This window comes from Ochotona princeps, chromosome 4, assembly GCF_030435755.1.
Source record: "Ochotona princeps isolate mOchPri1 chromosome 4, mOchPri1.hap1, whole genome shotgun sequence".
Taxonomy (NCBI): Eukaryota; Metazoa; Chordata; class Mammalia; order Lagomorpha; family Ochotonidae; genus Ochotona; species Ochotona princeps.
Window position 1 is genome coordinate 53,707,178 of NC_080835.1, and position 14,105 is coordinate 53,721,282.

Below are 14,105 nucleotides of genomic sequence, written 5' to 3' on the forward strand. Positions count from 1 at the left end.
GTGTTACTTGAGTGGTTTGGGTAGTTCTGATACATTGTTGGCTTTGTTGCACCAGGGTTGAGAAAATCCTTCCCAAGTCTGTTGGCTGAACAAGCCCATCATAATGTGCATCCATAGACCCAGACACTTGATGCAGAGGTTGGCCAGGACAGTTTTCTAATCTGTTCTGCTTTCCATCTGCTGACAAGGCACTTGATATCCTCCTCTGAGCTGCCATGTCTTACGACCCAGCCTCCAATGTCACACTGTTGGCTCTGTGGTGGAGGCCCCCAGAAGGAAGTGACGCCAGAATGTAGAGAGTATCGAGGATCATTTTGAAGACTGTCACATTAATTTTTGGCATTGTCTTAGAACTACATCTTTATTTTACCCTAAGCATCACTGGTTATTTTGTCATTAGAGACAGACATGTAGAGTTGACTTAGTAAATGTAAATGCTCAGAATAAAATGTGATTGAAATATTTGTTTATCGTCTAGGTACAGCCATGGATGCACTTAATAGCATGCAGAATTTCTTACGTGGACGTCCTAAAACCTTCAAATCTTTGGAGAATGCTATTGAATGGAGGTAACCTGCATATCTATGGTGTCTTTATCTTCTTTTTTTTTTTTAAAGATTTATTCATTTTATTACAGCCAGATATACACAGAGTAGGAGAGACAGAGAGGAAGATCTTCCATCCGATGATTCACTCCCCAAGTGAGCAGCAACGGGCCGATGCGCACCAATCCGAAGCCAGGAACCTGGAACCTCTTCCGGGTCTCCCACGCGGGTGCAGGGTCCCAATGCTTTGGGCCGTCGTCGACTGCTTTCTCAGGCCACAAGCAGGGAGCTGGATGGGAAGTGGAGCTGCCGGGATTAGAACCGGCGCCCATATGGGATCCCGAGGCTTTCAAGGTGAGGACTTTAGCCGCTAGGCCACGCCACCGGGCCCGTATCTTTATTTTAAATATGAGATTGTAGCTCTCATTTTTTGTCAGCTTCAGCACCAAGTTCAAAGGCATGAACGTTAAATGTACAATTTTAATATAGTGGCATGTGGAGAAATATTTATGTAAATACTATCATTTTTTCTTAATATAAACATTTTAGACTTTGCTCAATCATCTTGGTCCAATTTGTTACAATTCAGTGCTTCCTAGATTCATGGTAATGAGAGATCATCGGTTTTCTGTTTGTCTTCTCAGAGTTGGACTAGGTGCTGTCTAATATCTCTTCTTTCTGTGATACCTCATTGTTCTAGATGACTTCTGTGTTCAGATAAAATGATGCAGAAATTGAGAATGAGTATAGGAGTCACACTTTGGAATCTGGGTGTGGAGTACACTGTTGTTTTAAAAGTCACTGATAGGGCCCTGCGCAGTGGCCTAGCGGCTAAAGTCCTTGCCTTGAATGCCCTGGGATCCCATATGGGCACCGGTTCTAATCCCGGCGGCACCACTTCCCATCCAGCTCCCTGCTTGTGGCCTGGGAAAGCAGCCGAGGACAGCACGATGCTTTGGGAGCCTGCACCGCGTGGGAGACCTGGAAGAGGTTCCTGGTTCCTGGCTTTGGATCAACACAGCACTGGCCGTTGCACTCACCTGGGGAATGAATCATTGGATGGAAGATCTTCCTCTCTGTCTCTCCTCCTCTCTGTATATCTGACTGTGTAATAAAAATAAATAAATCTTTAAAAAAAAATAAATAAAAGTCACTGATAGAATTGGCTGTGACTTCCATTTATATAAGGGCTGTTCATTCTGAGTTTATTAATTCAGTCATTTATTCTTTTAAACACTTTGTGTTAAAGGGTGAAGATTCAGAAATGAATAAAATTCTGTCCTTCCATCTATCATCCTACTGATTCTGCAAGATTGATTTCTAGTTGCTTCTCCAGAATGTTTTCTTTAACTTCCAAATATCTCCTTCAGAAAACTGTAGACTTTCAAGTTTGTTTTATCCTATTTGCTGCTTAAATCTTAAAATCCTCCTTTGAGTGATATGCTTACATTGTTAATTTTCATTATTGTCTCTTATTTTTGCATTCTAGAATCAGAAGCTGTTTTTCATTTTTTTTCTTCCTGCACACAGCAAAACAGTCATTACACACTTGTTAGCTGAATCAGAAATAGCAAGTAGAAATTCAGGGCCTAATAAATATCCCCTAGGAATTTTCCTAGGGAAAATTTCATGTCAGAATATGTCTTGCCAGAATGATGTTTATGTTTGCTGAAGTTGCTTCTGGCACCCCTTGTTTGCTTGTTCAGTGACACAGAATTTGTTTTCTCAGACTAGAGATCCCTATCTTGTTGATGCCACCTCAGCCTGTACTTCAGGTTTCTATCTGCTGCCCCAGTAATCTCCAGTAAGAAAATTATTCCAGACATGACTCAGTTATCTAAAGCCCATTCTTTTTCCAGATTTTTAAAATATATGCAGTGAGTATTTTTGTCCAGTGTCTTTTCAAAGAGCTGGTACATTCCTAAATTAGCAAAGTGAGGATATGAACAAGTGAAAGCATGCACACTGCACAATGAAGGAAGCGTCTAGGCTGTAAGAGAGGGTGCTGATCTGCTCTGGGGACCCAGGCAGGCATCTCTAGAAGGAGAGTCTTGCTTCTAGTGCCTGATACAGAAGAGGGATTCTGTTTGTTGAATGTTAGGATGTTCTGGATTCTATGTGAATTACTGATTCTTAGAACCTACTTTCTGAGCCTGAGATTCAGAAGGAGTACTACAAGGTATTTATTAATTTTATTTTGTATTCTGCTAAGTATCTCCATCAAATTTATGACTTACAGGAATTTTTATTCTAGTTTTTAAAAAGGAAAATTTATTGAATTATAAGGCCAACAAATTGCTGCTTTCACTGTATTGGTTTTCCTAATGAGAAGGATGTAGTCATTAAGAACCTTAACTTTAAAGTCAGACATTTAGGGATTTGCATCTTGGCTCCAACACCCTGGCTATTTGGAAGAAAATACATTAGGGCAAATGATAGAGAGTGGGGAGGATACTGGAAGGGGGAAAATGGTTGGGAGATTATTGTAGTAGTGTAGTTAAGTAATAATGACAAGCACAGATTAGCATGGCACTAGACCAGGAAGTAATATGGTCAGATTTGAAAAGCATTTTGTTAGGTAGAACTGACAGAATTAGTTGCTGGATTATATATTGGCAAGAAAGAGGGAGCAAGTAGGAAACTCACTGTTAACTTAGATTTTTGACGAGTGACTGGTAGGGACAGAGAAGTAGATTTGATAGTGAATACGTGGCAGGGAATTAGGAGTTTTATTTGGATAAACTGAAATGCTTATTACATTCCTAAATGGAATCATAAAATAGGCAATTATAAAGATTAGGTAGAAGAGTTTGACCTGGAGATAAACTGGAGAATTATAATGAAGATTATATTTATTTAAAGTTGAGAGATTGAATGCAGTCACCTAGCGATTTGGTGTTAAGGAAGAGGTTCAAGAACTGAGCTTAGATATTTCACAACATTTTGAGCTTGCGAAGAAGAGGAAGATCTCAGGGCATGGCGTGATAGCGTAATGGTTAGGGTCCTTGCCTTGAATATGCCAGGATCCCATATGGGACACCGGTTCTAATCCCAGCAGCTCCAGTTCCCATCCAGCTCCTGCTTGTGGCCTAGGAAGGCGGTTGAGGACGGCCCAATGCTTTGGGACCCTGCACCCGCGTGGGAGACCTGGAGGAAGTTCCTGGCTCCTGGCTTTGGATTGGTGCAGCACCGACCATTGTGGCCACTTGGGAGTGAATCACCAGATGGAGGATTTTCCTCTCTGTTTCTCCTCCTCTCTGTATATCTGCTTTTCCAATAAAATAAATAAATCTTAAAAAAAAAAAAAAAAGAAGTGGCAGATACAGCAGATGAAACTGGAAAGCCATAGTTGGTGAGATACAATGAAAACCTGAGGACGGGGAGTATTTATACGAGGGAGAGAACAACTGTGTTTAAATGCTGCTGGGGGATCATGGGAAGCAAAGAACTAGAATGAGGTGACCTTGACAAAAAAAAATCTTGGAACATAAGTAGGAGATAAAAAACCTGATACAGTTTGAGGAAAGAATTTGTGAGGTAACAAAATAAAGAAGTTCATTCTTTTTGAAGAATTTTGGTGTATATAGAACAAATTACTAGCTGGTATTGACTGTGGTGTTGGAAGTATCTTTAAGGACTAGAGATGTTTATATAACCCATTAGAGAAAGTACCCAGAGACAAAAACTGAAGGAACCAACATCCTTTTAGAAATTGCAAGAATGGGGCCTGGTGCAGTGGCCTAGAAAATTTACTTATAGAAAAAAATTTTTTATAGTGAAATTGACATTTTCATAAAAGTACAGCTTTGTGAGTGCAGATACACGTAGCTATCACCATAATCAAGTGAGAGAACACATCAGAAAACTCCCTATGTAGTCCCATCTTCCCCTTTCCTCTAACCCCCACCAGCTAACAGAGTTTCATCTTTTCAAGAATGTCATATATAGAATCACACAGTAGATAATATTCTGAGACGGGCCTGGCATGGTGGCCTAGTGGCTAGAGTCCTCGCCTTGAACGCACTGGGATCCCATTTGGGCGCCAGTTCTAATCTTTGCAATATAAAATAATTAATTGCAAGAATGGGAGCCAGTACCCAGGGTTGGCTGAAGCAGACAGACATTCCATGTATTAAACAACTGTCAGTGAAGAGAATATGATTCTAAATTCAGTGAATTGTAGATTTAGTTGGTGATAAAAAAGCTAAAGTAATGGGCCCAGTGCGATGGCCTACCGACTTAAGTCCTCACCTTTGGCGCACCAGGATCCTATATGGGCACTGGTTCTAATCTCGGTGGTCCCACTTCCCATCCAGCTCCCTGCTTGTGGCCTGGGAAAGCAGCAGTGGACGGCCCAAAGCCTTGGGACCCTGCACCCACATGGGAGACCCAGATGAAGCTCCTGGCTCCTGGCTTCAGATTGACTTAGCTCTGGCCATTGCGGCTCCTTGGGGAGTGAGTCATCAGGCAGATGCTTTTCCTCTTTCTTCTCCTCTCTGTATATTTGCTTTTCCAATAAAAATAAGTAAATCTTAAAACAAGGTAAAGTAATAGTTCTGATTGTTTCTGTTTTACTTGTAAAGTAAAAATGCTGTTGTCTAATGGGATGGCTTTAAGATTTTGCATGAATTTTAAGCTAAAAACTTATTTAAATTATATGCTTTCTTGGTAGCTTCCTTCCAGCACTGGTTTCCTGTTACCTCAAGACATGCTTTCACTTTGCTTTGCTCTTAAATGTTCTTAGGTAGATAAATGTATGTTCCAGTAACCTAAGCCGTGTGGCTTGGCATGTTTGTATCTTAATTCTGTGCAGCTTAAATAGATAACCAGACTGGTAATTTATTAACAACTTTTATTTGACTCATGGTTCTGGAGACTGGGAAGCCCCAAACAAGTGGCTTACATCTGGTGAGAGCCTTCTACCTGTATCCCATAACATGGTGTCAGAGAGCGTCTTGTAGAGACTATAACCAAGAACCAAACTCACTTTACTAATGAACCTGCTTTTTCAGTAAGGATGTTACTCCATTAGCGAGAGCAGGCCCAGTCCTCCTAACCTGATCTCCTCTTAAAGGTTCTTGATGCTGTTGCGTTGGGAATTGTGTCTCTAACATGTGAACTTTGGGAAACACATCCAAACCTTAACAGCATGCTGGACTGCTGTGGACTCTGTCCTGCTTAGCATCTTGTTCTGTCACTCCCCCACTGGCTTGTACTCAGATCTCTAGAAGTCATCCTTCTGCTGCCTTTGTTGATGGTGTGCCTTCTGCCCTCTTACATTTTCTGATTAACTTATTGTTTTTAGTTCCTAGTCTAGGCAGAACTTCTATGAAGCTTTCTTTTTAAAAAGTTATTTTTGTTAAGATAAAGAACATGTTTTTTGTATTCCATTGGAACAATTCCATGAAGACAAGCACCTTCCCTCACTGCCTTCTTCCTCCATTCTCATCTTTGCCATGTCTTGTTTACTCAGTTCTTGCAAAGACATTTTAATACACTCTATAGTCAAAGGCTTAATTCATCACTATAACCATAATATACAGCAAGTAACAAGACTACAGTTCCACAGGATATAAACAAACCTAAAACCAGTAACGATATCATTAAATATACGTTTCATTCCTACACATTTTTGTAATCTGTATTAACTTCTTCATATCAAAACATATTTATCATTTTGAGACTAGCTTATTTCACTAAGCATTGTGATTTCTAGTAGCAACCATTTTGTTGTAAAAGGATTTCATTCTTTTTTTATGGCTGAGTAGTAGTATTCCATGGTGTATAGACATACCACATTTTCTTCAGTCATCAGTTGCTGGACATCTGGGTTGATTCCATACCCTAGTTATTCTGAATTGAAGTGCAGTAAATATGAGGTTACAGATAACTCTTCCATGTGCTGGTTTCATTTCATTTGGGTGAATTGCCAGTAGTGGGATGGCTAAGTCACACAGAAGTTATATTTTCAGATTTTTGAGGAATCTTCCATAATGATAGTACTAGTTTACATTCCCACCAACAACTGATTGAGTTACGTTTTTCCACAGATTCTTGTCTGAATTTATTGTTTCTTGATTCTGAATGATAGCCATTCTGACTGGAGTGAGGTGAAAACCTCAGTGTGGGGTTTTGTGTTGTTACTGTTTTTACATTTTGCTGATAGTGATCCTGAGCATCTTTTCATGTCTGTTGGCTATTTGTGTTTCATCTTCTGAAAAACACCTGTTCATTTCCTTTGCTCATTTCTTAAATGGATTGTTTTGTTGCTGTTGAGTTTCTTGAGTTCTTTATGGATCCTGGATACCCTTTAACGGTTACATAGTTTGAAAATGTTTTCTCGTGTTTTGCTGATTGCCTCTTCACTTTGTTGAGTGTTTCCTTTGCAATACATGAGCGTCTTAGATATATTTCCATGTATCTATTTTTATATTTATTGCCTATACTTCTGGGTTCTTATCCAAGTTTTTGCCTATGCTAATGTGTTGTATGTAGAGCGTCCCGGATGTTTTCCTCTAGTAATTTGATGCCATCAGGTAGCAGTTTTAGATCCTTGATCCATTTTGAACGTATTTTTTGTAAGCAATAAGGTAAAGGTGTGTTTCATTCTTCCGCATGTGTAGATCCAGTTTTCGCAGCCTGTTTGTCGAAGAGTTGTTGGTTATAGATGAGTGCATTAATTTCTGGAGTTCTGTTCCTTGGTTTAGGTGTTTATTTATTTATTTATTTTTTACCAGTACCAGGCTGTTTTCTTTTTTAAGATTTATTTATTTTTATTAGAAAGGCAGATCCAGAGAGGGAAGGAGAGACAAAGAGAAGGATCTTCCATCCACTGATTTACTTCCCAAGCAGCTGCAACGGCCAGAGCTGTGCCAATCCAAAGCCATGAGCCAGGAGCTTCCTTTGGGTCTCCCACATGGGTGTAGGGTCCCAAGGCCTTGGGCCATCCGTTACTGCCCTCCCAGGGTGCAAACAGGGAGCTAGAAGGGAAGTGGAGCAACCAGGATGTGAACCAGTACCCATATGGGATCCCAGGTGTGCAAGGCAAGGACTTTAGCTTGGTGCTACCAGGCTGTTTTGATTCAAAGTACCCTGTAGTATGTCTTGAAGTCAGGTAATTGTAATGTTACCAGCTTTATTATTGTTGTTTGATTCCTTTAGCTGTTTGAGGCCTCTTGTGTTTCCATATGAATTTTTATTTATTTATTTATTTATTTTTTAATTTTTAAAATTAAAAAAAATTTTTTTAGTATTCCATATGAATATTAACATCATTGTTTTTAGATCTGAGAACAATGTCCTTAGTATTTTTTGGGGGATCATGTTGAAATTGCAAATTGTTTTGGGTAGTATGGACATTTTGGTGATATTACTTCTTCTAGTTCATGAATATGAAAGATTTTTCCATTTTTATCATCTTCTGTTTCATGAATATTCTATAAATTTCATTATAATGACATGAGAACATGGATGATCAGTAACTGCCTTTCTCTGTTCTTTTTTTTTTTCTCCTAGTGTGAAGAGTGGCCAGATCCGAAATCTGGAATCTGCTCGTGTCTCCATGGTTGGCCAAGTCAAACAGTACGTCTTATTTTCCCTTCTGTGCTTATTAAACATTGAAGCATTGTGAGGGAATTACTAATCACGACTTTTGTCGTATAACTATTGTGTCATCCTGGTAAATGCCTTCATCACTTTAGGTCATTTCATAGCTGAGCACAACTAGACCAGCCACGTAGGTTGATTCTGGGCACTTTTCCCCCACTTCTCTTTCTACTGAAATCCCAAAGATGCTTATGTTAGTCTTTTATGTAACACTGAATTACATTTGCACAATTCTAGATCTTAGAGGTGAAGCATTCCCGAGAGTAAATTTTAAAAATTAAATGTCCACCTGAATATTTGCAGTTACAGTTTCATTCTGCTGACAGACTCCTTCTAAGGAAATGGTAAAAAGTGGCATTGCTAGAGTGAAGGCGAGATCCCGAGAGTAAGGTAAGATTATGCAGCTCAGGTCATTTTTCTTGCTAGAATTTTATGGGTCTTCAATATTGCTGGTAGTAAGAAGATAAATTTCAGGTAATTGAGAAAATGGAGTGTGAGGTGAAATAATAATAGAATTTTGAATGCCTACTATTTGCCAACCACTGTATAAGGCATTCTATTTTACTATTTTATTATAAAAAAATGTTATATTTTGAACGTTTTAAAACATGTCAAAGTAAAATACAGGAAATCCCAGAGTAACTATTGTCCACTTAACTCATGTTCAGTTTTCTTTCTTCTGTGTACCTGTTTATTTCCCCTAAGCACAAATATTGTGAAACAAATTTCAAACAAACATGATTTTCTCTGAAAACTTCAGTGTATTCTAAATGATAAGGGCATAATCATAGAATATTACCACATTTAAAAATTGAGTTCCTTAATAAAAAATTTAGTGTTCATTTCTGCTTATGGCAAATAATTTGTAGAAGTAATAAATACCAATCAATATAAATCAGTAGTATCATTTGGTCTACATGTTCTACTCCTTATCTCTATTTCCTTACAATTTATTTGAGGAAACCTTGTTGTTTGCTCATAGATTTTCCAAAATCTAGATTTGTTAATTAAATCCTAATATATTTCTTCACTTCCTGCATTGTCTATAAATTGCTAGTTAGATGAGGAAAAGGTGGTCAAGTTCAGACTTTGTTGATGTTTTGGTTGGTTTCTAAAACGTAGTTTATAGATAAATATTGTCACCAGGAAACTCAGAACATCTGGTTTTCTTTTTTTTTTCCTTAAGATTTATTTTTATTACAAAGTCAGGTATACATAGAGGAGGAGAGACAGAGAGGAAGATCTCCGACCGATGATTGACTCCCCAAGTGATCGGCCAGTGCTGCGCCGATCTGAAGCCAGGAGCCAGGAACCTCCTCCAGGTCTCCCACACAGGTGCAGGGTTCCAAGGCCTTGGGCCATCCCCGACTGCTTTCTCAGGGCACAAGCAGGGAGCTGGATGGGAAGAGGGGCTACTGGGATTAGAACCGGTGCCCATATGAGATCCCGGCACGTTCAAGGCAAGGACTTTAGCCGCTGGGCCACGCTGCCAGGCCCTCTTTTTTTTTTTTTTTTTTAAACAGAGAAATCGAGATAGCGAGCTTCCATCTTTTCTGTGGTTCACAAATGTCTGCAACAGGTGGGGCTTGGCCAGGAGCCAGAAGCTCAGCCTGGGGTTCCCTTATAGGTGACAAGGACCCAACCACTTGAACCATTACTTCCTGCCTTCCAGGGTCCATATTAGCAGGAAGAATAGAGGTGGAACTCAAACCCAAGCATTCTCCTAAGGGATGCCGGTGTCCTAAGCAGCTGCTTAATCACTAGGCCAAGTGCCTGCTCCTTCCCAGCCCAGGATTCATTAATTAAATTGCACTACCTTATTTAATCCCTATAATACCTCTACCAAAAAACAGTATTGTGGTATCGGTGAGGGAATTGGAAATTCCATGAAGTAAATGACTTTCCATGAAGTAAATGGCCAGAACTTCATATATGGTGGATGACAGAGCTGAGTTCAAGCTCCTATGTATTTTATTTCAAGTCCTATAGTAAAAGTTTTATGCCCAATACCATAGTTTTAGTGGCATCAGCAAAATAGAATGTGAAGTTTTTTTTTCTTTTAAAAGATTTAGTTTATTATTTTATTGGCAAGTCAGATATACAGAGAGGAGGAAATCAGAGAGGAAGATCTTCCATCTGTTGATACACTCCCCAAGCAGCTGTAATGGCCGAAGCTGAGCCAATCCGAAGTCAGGAGCCTCTTTGGGTCTCCCACACGGCACATGGTCCCAAGGCTTTGAGCCGTCCTTCACTGCTTTCCCAGGCCACAAGTAGGGAGCTAGATGGGAATGGGGCCAGCCGGGACTAGAACCTGCACGGAAATGGAATACAGGATGTGCAAGGTCAGGACTTAGCTGCTAGGCTAGTGCGCTGGACCCCAAGTTTTTTTTTTTTAAGATTGATTTCTTTTCCATTGGAAAGGCAGATTTACAGACTGAGTGAGATAAAAGTGGCTGGAGCTGAGCTGATTGGAATCCAGGAAATAGGAGCTTCTTCCAGATCTCCCACATGGGTGCAGGGTCCCAAGGCTTTGGGCCATCCCCTGCTGCTTTCCCAGGCCACAAGCAGGGAGCTGGATGGGAAATGGAGCAGGATACGAACCGGCGCCCATATGGGATGCCACGCTGGTAGGTGGAGGATTAACCCAGTTAAACCATTGTACAGGTCCCCTGGATAATTTGTTTTTTAGTATTTTCCTATTTGAAAGGTAGAATTACACACACACACCACTCCCCTTCCCTCCACTGTTTCACTCCCCAAGTGACTGCAGTGACTGGGAGCTTCTATATCTCCCATGTGAGTATTGCTTTCCCAGGCCATTAGCATTAGTAGGAAGCTGGATCAGAAGCAAAGCAGCTGGGACTCTACCGGGTGTCTGTGTGGGATACCAGCACCGGAGGCGGCAGCTTTATGTGCTATGCCACAGTGCTGTCCCCAAATGCAAATATTCTGTAGAGGCTGTGGGACCGTCCACTTTTCTGATGTGTCTCAGCATTTGTGAAGCTTTTTGTCAGGAAGTTACATGCTTATATGCAGGTAGTTCAGTGATATTTCTTCTACCATTTTTATCTAGGTGAAGTTGTCATGAACGTCCCAGTACACAGGTTGTAAAAATTCAAGATATATTTCTTTGTTAAACTAGTTTTTTAAAATCAGCTGTGTAGTCTAAACTAGATATGAAACTTGGCATCTCAAGTTTTGTACCAAAGCACCACTTAGAAAACAACTGTGACCATCCAGGTAATTTTTAGTAAGGAAGACAGAAGCGGAGGCATAACTATTGTTCAAAATCTGCTTATTTAAAGATTTTTACTTATTTTTATTTAAAAGGCATATTTTAGAGGAGAGACAGAAAGAGAAGGTCTTCCATTCACTTGTTTACTCCCCAAATGATTGTAACAGCCAGAATTGAGCTGATCTGAAGCTGGGAGCCAGGAGCTTCTTCTAGATCTCCCGAGTGCGTGCTGGGTCCCGAGGACTTAGGTCTGCTACTTTCCCAGGCCATTAGCAGAAAGCTGGATCAGAAGTGGAGCAGCCAGGACATGAACCAGGGCCCAAAAGGAATGTTGGCCCTGCAGGTGGAGGATTAGCTTGCTGCACCACCATGCTGGCCCCATCCCAGTTTCTTCATCTTGCGTGTTTTTTTCCCCTTCATCCTCAAGGGCATAGTCCTCAGCATTGCAGAGTAGCTGATGAAACTACCCTAGGCCCTTGAAATTTTAACCATTAGCTTTTGCCAATGTATTTCCCCATTGAGTCTTCTCTGAAAGGAATCATGTTACTAGCTGTTCTTGTAGTAATTTTCCATCTGATTACATAACAGATACTTTTTTTTTTTTCAGAGAAGAAACATCAGTTGATTGGATCAGATAGGTTAATCTGCAGGGTTCAGCTGGCCATGCTTGTTGTCATTACTAGTTTTTGTCAGCAATTAACAAGTAGGTAACAGGAGCTCTATTCTACTGCAGGCAGGGAACAAGCACCAGCCTCAGGGTTGGTGATCCTCGGTTTGCATTCCAGCCTGTCTTACCACTCATGAGTACGTGGTCCTGGGCAGTTTTCTTAACCCTCAGAATTACTCCCAAGGATTCTTGTAAAGACTATGTAAAAGACTGTAAGAGTCTTGTTGCCATGCCCAGGAAATGGATGTTTCTTTTCTGAGGGTCAATATTGATGCAAGAACTGGAAATCAGCTCTTAGAAAGCAGCCATAGATTTGCAATCCTTTCCATGGTCCTGGAAATGCCCATTTTTACATCATGTCTTCCCAGGAGCACTGTGAAGTTTGAGCTAACATTTGATTACCGAAGATCATTAAGTATGACTATCTCTGAAGTAATTTGCATATAGAAGAGAAGTATGTGATAGAAACTTTTTTTAAAAACCTAGATGTGAAGGAATTACAAGTCCAGAAGGCTCAAAGTCTATAGTGGAAGGAATTATAGAGGAAGAAGAAGAAGATGAAGAAGGAAGTGAGTCAGTAAATAAGAGGAAAAAGGAAGACGACATGGAGGTGGGTAAAGGCCTGCGTTCGTGGCAAGACGGGTAGGAGCTGATTCAGGGTGTGTGTGGGTGCAAAAGGGAAGGAAGATGGCATTTTGTCCACCATTAGTTACTTTGGAGGGCAGACACTATTTTAAGATTGGCCATAAGATGGAAAGCACTGTTCATAGCTCTGAACAACTGGAACTTCAGTTACAGCAAACAGTGTTTTCTCACCGGGTTTCTTCTTATCTCTGTAAACCTGTTCCTAGATTTTCTCTCAGCAAAAATTGTTTTCTATCAGTCTTTATAATCTTTTTAAGATTTATTTTTTTGGAGAGTCAGATTTACAGAGAGGAGGAGAGAGAGAGGAAGAACTTAACTTCTGTCTGCTGGTTCACTCCCCAAAGTGGTCACAATGGCAGCAGAGCTGAGCTGATCTGAAGCCTGTAGCCAGGAATTTCTTCCAGGTCTCCCACACAGGTGCATGGTCCCAAAGCTTTGGTCTGTCTTCGACTGTTTTCCCGGGCCACAGGCAGGGAGCTGGATGGGAAACGGGGCTGCTGGGATTAGAACTGGTGCCCATATGGGATCCCAGAGTGTGCAAGGTGAGGACTTTAGCCACTAGGCTACTGCACCAGGCTCCCTACCAGTATTTTCTAAGCACACCTAAATCTTAGCCATCTTCAAAGTTTATTTCCTTGGGGAAGCTTTCTGACACATTGTATCAGTCTATCTCTAGTGTGACATTAAAGTCTATATGACACCCATTCTTAAAAATTTTGGCTATTGGGCCCAGCACGGTAGCCTAGCAGCTAAATTTCTCGCCTTGCACTCTTACTCTGAAAGGCAGAGTTAGAGGGATAGAGACAGATCTTCGATCCACTGGCTTGCTTACTAAATGGTTGCTATAGCTGGTAGTGGGGCTTGTCTGAAACCAGATCTCCCGTGGGAGTCAGGGGCCCAAGGACCTGGGCCATCTTCTGCTGCCTTCCCAGGCACATTAGCAGGAAGCTGGATCAGAAGGAGGGCATCTGGGACTCTACTAGCACTCATATGGGATTCCAGTGCTGCAGGCAATGGCTTTACTCACTGCACTGGCCTAAGAATTACATCTCAAATAAACAAAATGTATATTCAAGGAATGAAACTAGTATTATATGAGGTATCTTTTTCTTTTTTTCTCTTTTTTTTAAGATTTATTTCTTTTGGAAAGTCAGGTTTGCAGAGGGAAGGAGAGACAGAAAGATCTTCCATCCATTGGTTCACATCCCAGTGCACAGTGGCCGGAACCAAGCAGATCTGAAGTCAGGAGCTTCTTCCGAGTTTGCCACTCTGGCGCAGGATCCCAAGGCTTTGGGCCATCCTCCACTGGCTTTCCCAGGCCACAAGCAGAGAGCTAGAAGGGAAGTGGAGCAGCTGGGACATGAATAGGTGCCAATATAGAATCCCAACACATGCATGGTGAGGACTT

At 40.9% G+C, this 14,105-nt stretch overlaps 1 protein-coding gene across 1 annotated transcript in view; it reads left to right on the forward strand.

The window, feature by feature from the left end:
- Positions 1–14,105, forward strand: part of PPME1 (protein phosphatase methylesterase 1) — a 61,344-nt gene that overhangs the window by 38,720 nt on the left and 8,519 nt on the right. The window contains exons 7-9 of the mRNA XM_004589897.2: positions 479–569; positions 8,061–8,126; positions 12,539–12,662. Coding sequence (XP_004589954.1) covers positions 479–569; positions 8,061–8,126; positions 12,539–12,662 — 281 coding nt within the window. The remainder of the gene's footprint in view (positions 1–478; positions 570–8,060; positions 8,127–12,538; positions 12,663–14,105) is intronic.